Source organism: Brienomyrus brachyistius, chromosome 12 (genome assembly GCF_023856365.1).
Source record: "Brienomyrus brachyistius isolate T26 chromosome 12, BBRACH_0.4, whole genome shotgun sequence".
Taxonomy (NCBI): Eukaryota; Metazoa; Chordata; class Actinopteri; order Osteoglossiformes; family Mormyridae; genus Brienomyrus; species Brienomyrus brachyistius.
In genome coordinates this window covers 4,270,815-4,283,493 of record NC_064544.1, presented here as the reverse complement: position 1 = coordinate 4,283,493, position 12,679 = coordinate 4,270,815, and the positions used below count along the sequence as shown (strand labels likewise).

The window sequence follows — 12,679 nt, the reverse complement described above, 5'->3', positions numbered from 1 at the left end:
AGGTTTTGGGGTCAGGGTTAAGGGCCTAGTTTGAACCTTTCTGCCAGTCATGGGACTTGAACTGAGAACCATCCGATCACAGGGAGCGAGTCCGTGATGCACGTAATCGAGCATTGCTCCGCCAGTCTGTGATCGCGGGAAAAGGCAGGCTAATCCACTTCTCAGATGAACGCGACTTGGGGGGCCTGTCTGCTCTCCGCAGGGAGGAAGCTGTTGTCTTAAAGACGACAGTATGACGAGTGACCATGCTGTACTGTTTATTTCACTTTGAGAAGAGATGAGGAGATTCAAACTGAAAAGAAAAAAAAATAAACTGCAACCCATTTTCGTGCAAGATACTAAATACAACAATAAGGAAGACCTGGGGGGTTTTTGTTTCCTTTTTCCCTTTTTTACAAAAAATAATTCCAGCCATCAGTGGGGGGCATACTAAGGATATATTAATAGAACAAAAGGCTGTACATGAGATAAGTACACATTCCTTAGCTTTACAGCAAAAAAAGAAAACCACCCACTTTGCACTACCGTGTGCAGACAGAAGGGGGCGTTAAGTACAGTGTGGCTGAGCGGGACTGTCTGCAAAGGTGTGCAGTAGAAGCGAGCTGCAGTCTGTCAGCCCTGCACTCTCCAGCATAAGACGTGCTCCGTAGCACCGGCTCAGGAAAGCTGTACAGCAACCTCCTAATTCAAGAACCGAAGACATTCAGCAGGTGTGTGTAGGTGTGTGTGTGTGTGTGTGTAGTGCTGGGTCAGCAGGACAACAAACATACCAGCTGATTTCAGTACCGCAAGCTGGGATTGGCTGATGGCCTGTGAACCGCTGATTCCACCAATGACAGCAAAGCCTTTGATCCACTACAAACACACCAGCATGGTAACTCGAAGAGTGCTGTACTTCCATAAAAAGAAGAGGGGGGGGGGAAGTAGTTCCTGCTGGTATTTGCGTCCCTTCATGTGTAAGTGAAAACAAAACCTTAACAGAGAAACGGAGACCAGCTAAGCTCACGGAATCTGGTCGTGGACACAAGGTTAAAGCTCCAGGCCTAAACTGCTAACTGCTCGCTCACGACGGTGCCTCCTGCGTCCGAGTTACCTGGCACTGAAAAGGCATCACTTTAACAGCTCTGCTCTTCCAGCACACATTTGAGGTTCCAAGTTTGCATTAAAACAAGAACCCAGATGAGTATCTCAGGTGAGAATCACAGCCCCACCCTCCCATACAGGAGAGATCCATCACATTATGTCTTCAGTCCTGTGGCTCCTATTACTGCACTAAGAAACGCAAGAATAAAAAAGAAAAACACAAGGGACCCAGCCCTGCTGGGGGGGAGGGGGTTAGGGCCCCTAAGTAAGTAGACAGCTTGGCCTCTTGCACGTAACACCCACATGGACGGCGAACAGGGGGCGGAGTCGGGACACACCAGACAGCACATTCTCCAAACATAACTAACCAACCCAGTTCCTGTTCGTGGCCTTTCCTGTCATGACCAGGCCTGCTGCAGCATAGAATTATACACTGAGGATGCGAATTGGCGTCCCCCGGGGAGGACGTGACGTGAACGGACAGCGGACGGCTTGGCTCGCCACGACACGGAAACGGCACTCGGGAAACCCCGAGCGCCATAAGCTCGGTTCACCTCGCAGAAAGTACGCAGGTACTCCATGGACCCAGGGGAGGGCAGCCCCGCCTTCATCGGACGACAGCTGGTAGAACGCATTCCAGGTTTTAAAGAGCCGGCAATAGGGAGCAAGTGCGACCCTCCTGGACCGGGTGGGCTCGCAGCCCAGGCGAGCTCCTGCCATGTAGCCACAGGCCACACGGGGGCGCCGCACAGCTCCACAAAGCAAAGCTGGAAATTCAGAAATACTTCCACTATAAAATGGTCACGTTGCTTTTAAATAGTTGCCAAAAAATAAAAGTATAGGGCATTTTTCTTCATAGTAAGCACAGCTGAATTTTATAGTTTTACAATATTAAGAAAAATTAAAGTATTTCCCCATTTCTTTTAATTTACACAGACTTCAATACCTTTATTTACAAATGAATTCTTTGTGTTCTTTTTTTTTCCCAGTCTCAGCTTGAAGCTAGATGGTGTAATCAGTTAACAGTGATGGTTTTTCATTCTTGTTTTTAAAAATCTAAACATTTTCTTGTAAGTAAGAATCAAGAAAAGAGCAACCAGTTGGATCAGGTATGCCTGGGGCGGGGTTGGTGGATGGAGGTGGGCTGGGTATAGGGGGTCAAAACGTAAGAGACTGGACTTCGGGCTGGTGTGTGTGGTGAGGACAGACTCAGTTGCTGAGCAGGACCTCCGTTGCCGTCTCCACATCCCAGGATTTTGACGACAAGGCCACTATTACTGCATTCTGTGGGCGGGGAGAACAGCCTCTTAGCACAAGCATGCACAGAGGGGCACGGTACGCCGGTGCAAGTGTTGGAGTCGGGTGATGTTCATTAAAAATCAAGACGACGGTCCGATGCGTCTCTTGGTCGACAACACCACCCAAAATTCACATTTTATCGACATTCAAAAGTAACAGTACCGCAACTAAATATATTACTACATTAAAATGGACATGACTGCATTGTACAATCAGTCATTTTCTGTAGTGGAGGATGAGGGATTCCGTCGGCTCACTCATCACTTAGAAGCATGCTGCAGTCGGCGCTGCATTTCTGACATCACACTGCCTGTGTTACTTAATGTGGTCGCTACATGTATTCATGGCATCTTAAGGTGAAATGTCACTGACATCTTTCACACGCGTTTGTGGATCTCGGATCTAGCTGGTCACTGGTAATAGACAAAAATATATCTGCCGTTGTAGTGCCCACAATGGTGCAACATTAACTGCGATCCACCATCATAATGAGCAGCAGCATCTGTGCTATCACCCACCCTCCCGGGACAGGTAGGGGGGTCTGCATCTCCTGCCGTACTCACTTTGTCGAAGCCCATTGCACACAGCTTGTCTATTTTGCGGGTGTACTCGGGACTGGAGACTGGTGCCCCGGCGTAAACGTGAGACCAGAGTCGGGCCGTCTGTTTGAACATTTCTGGATTCTGCTTGTACTGGAATAAGAGATGGCAGTTTCTAATGAAGTAGTTCCACACCTTAAAAGTCACATCAGAACATTTTCTGTATATTTTAAAGACCTTGCGCATTACCTCTGTGGCCTGTATGTCAGTCATAAACACAGGATAAATTTCACCCGAATGAGTAACCCTCTGTCCCATATGTCCCTCCCACTTTCCTCTCCCACCTGATTTGCCACCACTGCGTCCTGAGGGTCATCTGGCTCTGCAGCTGCCAACAATGCCTGCAGTGATAACAGCACGGTCCTCAGCGTCATGGCGGCTGCCCTGGGGTGTATGGGGGGGGGGGGGGGGGGGGGGGTATTCTCTTAGCACACTGGTTCTGGGGTCCCTCCTCCGTGACTATTGTCCCACTTGTCCCGATTCAACACACCTCACTGCATTTTAGACTCTGAAAGTGGCCTGTTCTATGCTTCATTACACATTATCACCGAGTGCTTCTCGTGGAAGGGAAACTCACCACTGATCTTTCAGGATGTCCAAGCATATGGCGCCAGTGACCGAGCTGATGTTCGGATGCCATATTTTAGTGATGAAGCGTACCTGTGCAGAAGAGAAGGACGGGAGAGTCAAGCACGCCGCGATACTGGAGTGTGGCTACTGGGGTCAGACCTAAACCCCAGGGAAGCTGGCGGGGGGACAGTTAGCAGTCAAACAGGAAGAGCATACAAATCCAAAATTGATGACTACACTGCGTTTACATGTAAAATCATTATCAACCTGACAGTCACCCTCTGCAGGCAGTGGATGTTTGGTCCTGACAAAGAACAGGTAACCATTATTTTTTAAATGGAGGGGGAAAATAATAAAATTAGCTAAAATCACTCACATACAATAAAATTCCGTTATAGTGGACTAACTCGTCTAACAGACGAGGTCCACTGGTCCCGGCCGAGTGTCGTTACGAACACGCAAAAAAAAAAAGCATCGGATATAGCGGATTCGAATATAACAGAATTTCGCTTATAACAGACAAACAATTTGGTCCTCAGGGCCGCTTTTAGCTGTAGTTTCGTTCGCTATAACGGACATGCAGGCTCCGCCGCACCGGTGATATCCAGCGCAGATACCTAGTCGGGATTAATAGCTACGCATCTGGTCAGGTAAAGTTGGATTACTAGATGTACAATATAATAATCTATGCCACAAGTGTGTCTGCTGGGGTGTGGCATGAGTAAATGGTGTCCTGTAGTTGTGTTCTGGGCATACAGCAGCTCTGGATATAACGGACTTCGGATATAATGGACTGTTTTGCCAGGTCCCCTGAAGTCCGTTATAACTGGATTTTACTGTATCAGCAAAATTCAGAGAGAACCATTGCGGACACCTACCTTTGGAGGGTTAAATGGATACGTTTCTGGAATTTTTATTTCTAGTTGATATCTGCCACCTACAAAAGGGAAACGGGGTAAAGTTAAAAAGTGAAATAGTGCAAATACACAGAACCCTAACGCACACTCGCATTAAGCTGCTTAGAGGAGCTGCAAGATGCTGGAACTCTACCAACAGTGTCTGTCAAAGAAGCCAGTGACGTTGCCGCGACAACACACACAAAGCAGTGCCGACAAATCACTTGCTTTTGCTCAGTATCGTCTCTGGAATCCAAAAGTATATCCATACAGTGGAAGACCAATGTCTTTTTGTAACCAGATTTTCTTCGCTTTTCTCCTCCTCACTCATTTTTGATAAATTTCTCACACTGTCTGTGAGTGAGTCTAACAGCCAGGACGAGAATGGTTACACTTCATAACCCTGTAAAAGAACCATCATTAAAATTGCCAAGTTTTGTTTCCTATGACAGAGTTTAAAATAAATTTAAAAAATAAACGTTAAACTTATTGGTGATCTCCATTTGGCCAAAGTTTATTGTGGGATCCCACGCCCCCTCCCCGCTCAGCTGGGAACTCCTCCCCTGCACTCGCCTAGTTTTATCAGCAAGATATAAAAATACCAGAATCGCACTGTTATTTGCAGACACTGCATACCAGAGCATAACGTCGAGATGGTAAGACGGCATGAAAGATCAGACACCGCCAAAGCCTAGCAGGCCCATCCTACACAGTATTTAAGTCACGGAAAGAAGTGAACACAAAGTCGCTTCTACTGCTATGCGTACTGCAGTTACACCATCATGTCACTGGCAAAAGGCAGAATATTAGAGCTGCAAGCAAAGTGTCTCTAACAGTTACCCACTAATCGAACCCTCGGCAACTTTGATATGGGATTGTCCTGAAAAGAGACCACCAAGACACCACCGTGCACTACTGCCCTGTACACTAAACCAGAGAGGGTGGCTATCTGCCCCCATCTTCTCGGCGCAGAGTGACCCTTCTACCCTCTGCTGCTGTTTCAGTGTAAACAGAACCCAGAACAACACCCCACAGAGCGCTATCTGCATCAGAAGCCTCCCCACCCCCCAGTCAAGCACGCAGCTGGCCCCCACAGGGTGACTCCTAGGCAGGGGGCATGTGGGGACAGTGTGTGGCTCAGTGGGTTATGACGCTGTGTCTGTGAACGGAAGATCGCTGGTTCAAATCCCAGGAAGGGCAAAGTGATGCCGCTGCTTCTCCCCTGTGTTAAGACCTTTAACCCCCAATTGATCCAAGGTCTGTCTTACCCTGCTTCTTACCCTGCTTTCTCAATGGTACATTGCTTTAGATAAAAGCCTGTTAAAATATTTTTTTTTAATGTTAAAAAAAAAATGTAGCTATAGCACTTGTGACAGGCGGAAAGAGAAGAGGATCAGCACGACATCCGCAGGCGTCACTGCCTAGACTGAGAAGGCCTGCAGGTTCCGGTGTGAAATGTGAACCGACAAGGACAGCTTCCGAAATTCCACAGCGGCTAGGAAAACCACACACATACCCGACAGCGGGGAAGGCAGGTACAGAGAGGGGTCCACTCACCTTCATAGGGCGTGTCAGGGGGTCCCGCTATCTCCCCCTTCAGCTCTGTGAAATTCTCATCTACGAGGTCGACTTTTATCTGGTTTTTGCTCGTCTGTCGAGAGAAACACCAGAACGAAGACAGAGATGAGTGACACCCAGAGGATGCAGAAATATCCCAATGAAAACATTAAGCCACCATAGTAGCCAGAAATCTTACGGTGAGTATAATGTATTACACTGAAAAATGAGGAAATCGGAAGCTGCATTAAGTCAGAGTACACAGCGGTATTTCAACTGCGTAGCGTGACAGGTGGCGGTATATTAGCATTCTGTGATCATTTTAAAATCGAGGGAGAAAAAAATGAAAATACAAATAACCACTCAGTGGGTGTAATTAGACCACCACAGTGAAAACATCACTTAAAAGCACAAACGTGCCAACAGAATTAGACTGTAAACCTTTCGCATTACAAACAGCATCCTGCTGTGGGCTGGACTAAGGCCGGTGATTTAAAACGAATGTAAAGGGTGCTTAATGGAAAATTATGAATGCAAACACATAGAAAGTAGCCAGATATTAATGACCCATTCAGCATGTGCTATTTAAATGACCCACATTCACAGGAGAATCACCCAGAGCTTCTATAGCTGCCCCATTCCCTTCAATAAGAATTTTCTGTGTAGGCAGGATAAAGATCAAACATGTAAATCCTGTGGAATTATAAAAACTAGCTGGAAAAGTGAACATTACTAAGTTAGGACAGATACTATTTATAACTCATTATTATCAGTGTGCAGGACAATAACATCAACTTTATAACACAAACAGCAACAGACTAATCTATTTCACAGGGATATCAGCATATCACACGTTGCAATGAGTCCTTCTATGTGAAATTAAGCCTTTTCACAAAACAACACAGCCGCTTAATGAAACACCAAGAACGACGCCAGTGGTTAACGGCCCACATGCTGGATAAGCATGTGAAGTGTCGCGTCCCTGAAGGGATCACACAGCAGCAGCCTGATGTCTCATTCTGCTAAAGCAGTGTTTCCCAATCTGGCCCTCGGGGGACCCACAGACAGTCCACGTTAACGGGAGCTGGGAGGAAGCAAAAATGTGCACTGTGCAGGTGGGTGCAAAAACGTAAACTGTCTGTGGGTCCCCGAGGTACCGCGTTGGGCAACACCGTGCTAAAGCATCACTTGGCATGCACATCACACATTTGTTTTAAGGAGCACCATCACTGCCCCACCTCCCAAAAGGAGCTTTAAGCCAATCATGCTGAAGCACCTAACATCTGAGGGAACCACCTAGTGACTAGTCAGGTCACTCCACAGTGCAAATGTGTTCTCTTCTCAATATCAAGAAGCACCTCAGATGTCCGTATTTTCTGCTGACAACAAAAGCCAGCCTAAGGTTAGTTTCTGTAGTACAATTCTGTCAAAGCGTCGCAGGCATCAGTGCCAAGTCAGTCACATGACACCCAGGGACAAATGCAGACAAATTCGACAACCCTGAAACTCAACAAATCACTTCCTTGCTCGATTCACTCCAATAAAACTGTAATCCAGGGGTCAACGACATGGTGCCCACGGGCACCAGGACACCCCCAAGGACCACATGAGTCACCCGTGGACCTGTTCTAAAAATAGCACAACTCACCAGTGAGCAGCGTCTAAAATTGAATTTTATCCTGTTGCTATTTTTCTTTAATCACATTTGCATTCATATAGATTTGAAAATTACAATTTTTTTTTTCTAAAAAGCATTTAAAACATATTTATTATACATGAAGTTAAGAAAGGTGTTTCAAACTGGTAGCCCTTCGTATGGCTCAGTACCTGAGAAGTAGCCCTCAGTTTCAAAAAAGTTGGTGGCCCCTGCTGTAATCTTCCTTTCTGCAACTCATACACAGCTTCACTGATTTCTGAACAAAACTCCAAAATGTACTATGTCGCCCCTCTTAACAAGCAACCGAAAGCACAGGGCAGCAAGATGTTCGGTCACACTGCAGCTTTATGTGAAAGATGTGTCTGGATGAGCATATTAAAGGGCCACTCCTTTGCAATTAAATCCATGGAGCTGCGATTCCACAAGTAACAGCTATGGAGGAAATAACAGCCTAATTCTCATTGATTGTACAAAGATTTAACGTCATGTACAGGAACTGCAATCTTCCCATTTGGAAAACCAGTACCACTCCCAGGCTGTTCCAGAAACATTTTAACAGGTTCAAATTGCCACTCTAATTGATCTTGGTGACAGTACCAATAGATCAAGTGCACTGGTTTCACCCAAATTTCCACTTCGATATATACAAGAAAAACAAACAAATGTGGACAACTTCACCCTGACATAGTAAACATCTCGATGAGAGCCGTTTTCTAGTAATATTGGGAACAGCACTAGAACGTGAATCACACCCAAGACAAGCGGCAGCAAAACCAGAAACATCTGACAACTAAGTAAAAGTCAGGGGGCAGAAGACACGCTGATTAAATATTAAACGTATTTTAGCCGAGAGTGAGGATGTTAAAATGGAATGGATGTGCAGAAAGGCGCAGGAATAATGCGGAGAAACGGCGGGAGAGGAGCGGGGCTGTGACGGGGATTCGCACACTTAAATGGGAATCATTTTAATTAGGGGCGCCGCAGCTGTCAGACTGCGGTATGCAGTTCGCAGGAGCACGGAGGCTGGGACTCGGCCTGTGCAGGAAGGCCCGTGGGTGCGCAGCCCATTCTGCGGACCGTGCATGTAAAGGCTGCAGCCGAATAATGCTGCATGCATGCCGACAACCGTGCAATAAAGAACAAGAAAAAAGCCCCAAAGCAGCGGACCTGAACTGCGCCGGGTCGCCGCCTCCCATCACCTTCTCCGGCCGGGTGTGAGCTGCTCATAACTCGCCGTTAGCGGATCGTTACATGGGATCGGTGCCGACAGATAGTGCTCGGCGGGGGCTGTCAGGGAAGCGGACCGGCCGAGCGCCCTGCCGACCGGGGGGGTCCGACCGTAAGGCTACCGTCCTCCAGACAGGAGACGGCCTGGCCCGGGTGGCCCACTAATGAACCAGATAATATGTCAGCCTATGAAAGTCCCCATTTCAGGCAGCTGTCAGGCTTCAGGTCCGCAGAAGGAGCCTCGTCTCGCCTTTTCTGTCAAACCGGAGGCTACCGGGCTCCTGCCGCGATGGAGATAAGCGCCTCGGCGACCCATAAATCCCACCTTCTCCCTGCCGGACGCCGTCGTCCCTGGTGGTCCAGCCGAGCCTCCCCCTCCCCAGACAGGCACAGTGCGAGCGACCGAAGCCGCGTCGGCATGCTGGAACGGCCGGTACGCGGCCTCGGTCTAAGTGCACCCTGAATCCCCGGCGTTTCCTACAAGAATAGACCGGCTCTTGCGCAACCCCCGCGGCAGGCGGGCCTCCGAGCCCCGGGCCGGTGTCGACACTGAAAACAGGCTGACCCGCATTAAAATGAAACCCTCCACAGCCCCCTTCGAGCACTTTTGCTAAAAAAATGTATATTAGATAAGGACGGCCAGTTTGGGCACAAAAAAGCATCCGGACACCTCACATGCAAGGTCTTTGTAACCGCACGCCGGCGAGCCCACCCCGGCCGGGCGGAGCGCACGCCGGCCCGGTTCGGTAGCCGGTTCGGGAGGGGGGACATGGCGAACCTCCTCGCTCTTCAGGACCTCCTTGAACTCGCGCTTAATCCTTTGGACCGCGATGTTGGCCATGGCGCTGCTGTGTGCTGGTCGGGCCTCCCTCGTCTCCAGCTCCTCGCTCGTATCCCTCACAGCCGCTTTCGGTCTCTCACTTCTCTCTCCCCCCCTTTCTCTCACTTTTTTTTTTCACCACCCCTCCTTTTTATTTAAAGAGGAACCGGAGCCTCTGCTCCCCTCTGTGCGCCCTGCACTCGCACCGTCTATTTATCTGTATTTTTTAATGGTTACTGCGAGCCTCAGCATTCATTTTATTCCCCATCGCATGCGTTACAATGCAGGTCCTGCCATGTTCCGTCCAGCCGGGTCTTTGTCTGCCTTTTTTTGCATTTTGTCTGTCCCAAACCCTCCATAACCCTGTATTTTCACCTGTTAAACGTGTGCCATAAGGAATAATGAGTTTTAATAACAGCTGTGGCACAGCGAAAGTACGCTGTTTTCAGTGTTATGTTGAATATAGATCTCCGCGGTTTGACAATATCCCTCTTACTGCCGATTTCTGCAACAAAATATAGTAATAGCTAGAAATGGTCCGAATTTCCGTCTTTGTTGCTGTCAAAAAGCCTATTGTTCACCTGGAAAATTCTGCGACCCCAAGCCTTATTGAAAATTAATCATGGAATGAATTCCATGTATGGAACACAGGTTCAAATCCCACGGCTAGCAGATGAAAAATATCATTGTTGGGCTCTTGAGCAAAGAGCACTGACCCTACTCTCTAATCGTTATATGTACATCACTTTGGACAAACGCATCTCTTTATTAAATAAAATGTATTTGCCGATATGCTTCAATATAGCTGATACCACCCACAACATTCAATTGAAAATGTAAAATTTCATAAAAGATTAAATCGAGATTATCAAGAGATGCAGTTCATATATTTTACACAATTCTCAGAATGTTATTGATTTGTGGTTCTTAACATTCGTCCTTGATTGTACTGTACAGGAATCAATCCTCAGCTATCAGCTAGACGGTTTTAAATGCCCCCGAGCCGTGATGGCGATCAGGAATGCAGGCTGGACCTTCAGCACCCCACAGGAGAGCTGCTACGTTACTCTAGGACATTAGATGTTGATGACTTGGGTAAAATTTTGAGATATCCTTTTCATAAAAACAGGACTATGTAAGATTCTTTTGTAATGTTATTGAAGAGAATCATTTTGATTTACCTGAGTAGTTTTGCTATCGTTACTTATTTTCTGATATTTTTACTTGACAAATACACTCTCTGAATCTCTGAAAGCCCTTGAGTCCTGCCCACGATGTACCCACAGGCTTCTCTGTGACCTGGGCCAGGATATGCAGTTGGAAGTTGGATGGAATGATGGATAGTCTGAGGTCGGGAAAGGTTTTAATGAACAGAAGTTTTAATGCATACCTTGATCTTTTTTTCTCCTGATGACTAATGCGTGTTTACTTGAAGAGTATTACATAAGTGATCTTCAAGAAATAATAAAAAATATATACATTGACCACAGCCTGAAGTTCTACAGAGCCAGCTTCTGAGGGAGGAGAATTTCACGTCTTATTAACACTGACAAGTTGAGGTGAGTAACTCATATCGGTGTACATTAAACCCACACACCTGACACACCGACTTGGAAGTGACAGATAATCTTACACTGCAGAGTCCTCCTCTTATAGCCTGTCCTAAGCCGCAATCAATCCTAACACAGCAGGACTTGCAGGCAAAAACATGATTTCAAATGTGAAATAAATTCTGAGATCTTACACTCGTACTCACTGGGGCGACAGGTAAAGTTTTGTATGGAATGTAATAGAGGCAACTGATTGGAAATTTTGGGCTTTAACCTACACCTATCTGCATTTAAAAAATCCAAGTAATATATTATAGCGCCCTGCTGAAAATAATTCATTCCCTTCTCAGTAAGAGTGAAAAAAAAACTAAAAGTACAGATTAATCTCACATGCTCTTGTTGAGTAAAATCCTAGTTTAAAGAAGTTCATTTGCATGCAGACAAAAATCGCACGCGTAAGCTGTGTTTCCCCACACAGCTTATCCTCCTGTTTCGGTGGAGGTGGAACCGCAGCCAGGTTACAGGAAAGCAAACGGAGCGCAGTTTCCTGTTTTTACGCAGCCAAGTTCATATTTTCCCTCTCCGCGTATTCGCAAAGCTAAAGCTGCTTAGCGCCACCTAGTAGCCATTATCCATAGAAAACGATCACTATTGTTTTCATCCAACGCCTAAACATAGACTCGTATTTTACACTTTAGCGGTCACTGTAAAATATTTCTTGAAGCTTTTCCCTTGAAATCCCCTAATACCTAATAAATCCGCGTTGGGCTGATTAGGTGGCTGTATCTCAGGAGGACATTATGTGAAAAACTGGAGTATGTGCAGGTGACCCAATAAGCCTGTACGATTCTCATAACCGAGTCCGGATTCCCTTGGCCAGAAATTTACCTTATATGCTATTCGCATTTATTATAATCAGTGACGATTGCTTATCAAATTTTTGTGTAGCAAACTCTTGACCACCCCCCTCCCCCGATATAATACCAGAGCTGAGCATGTATTAGTCATCACTATAAATATAGTACATATTGACATATTCATTGCACTGAAGTCCTAAACATTTTCCACTGGTTGCTAATTTCGGTCCAGGGTACCCCTATTTAGCCTGTCTCCCCTGCTGTGGCGAATCTCAAGGAAACCGCCATTGATTATTATTCACATTTAGCACTCCATTTGCCCTGTCCCCATTTATACCGTTTTCTGTGCGTATTCGTTATTCGTATTATTAATCAATTAAGACTTCGAACCAGGCATCTTGCAGAAACAAACCGGGAACCTTTATTCTATATTCTTACCCACAATTCCCCTAGATTTAGCTGAGATTTCTTTTAGGGTGTGCTTTTAGCACCGGGAATTTGGTCTGAATTGGAAGGCTTTAATATATGCTCGCACTGATCAGCTATGAATAATCATAAATTAAT

At 46.4% G+C, this 12,679-nt stretch overlaps 1 protein-coding gene across 3 annotated transcripts; it reads right to left on the bottom strand.

Moving 5' to 3' along the window:
* Positions 1 to 240: 240 nt before the first annotated feature.
* ube2ka (ubiquitin-conjugating enzyme E2Ka (UBC1 homolog, yeast)) lies at positions 241 to 9,849 on the bottom strand. 3 transcript variants are annotated; one of them, XM_048970061.1, is made up of 7 exons: positions 9,601 to 9,849; positions 6,005 to 6,098; positions 4,430 to 4,488; positions 3,559 to 3,641; positions 3,266 to 3,365; positions 2,946 to 3,074; positions 241 to 2,367 (listed from the first exon to the last, which is right to left on the bottom strand). In XM_048970061.1, exons 1-7 carry the CDS (start codon positions 9,727 to 9,729, stop codon positions 2,293 to 2,295), a joined length of 669 nt encoding a protein of 222 aa, XP_048826018.1. In that variant the 5' UTR covers positions 9,730 to 9,849; the 3' UTR covers positions 241 to 2,292. The 3 variants fall into 3 exon arrangements, with proteins under 3 accessions (XP_048826018.1, XP_048826020.1, XP_048826019.1); XM_048970063.1 differs by having other exon boundaries at positions 9,667 to 9,843; XM_048970062.1 differs by having other exon boundaries at positions 9,564 to 9,698.
* Positions 9,850 to 12,679: the final 2,830 nt, after the last annotated feature.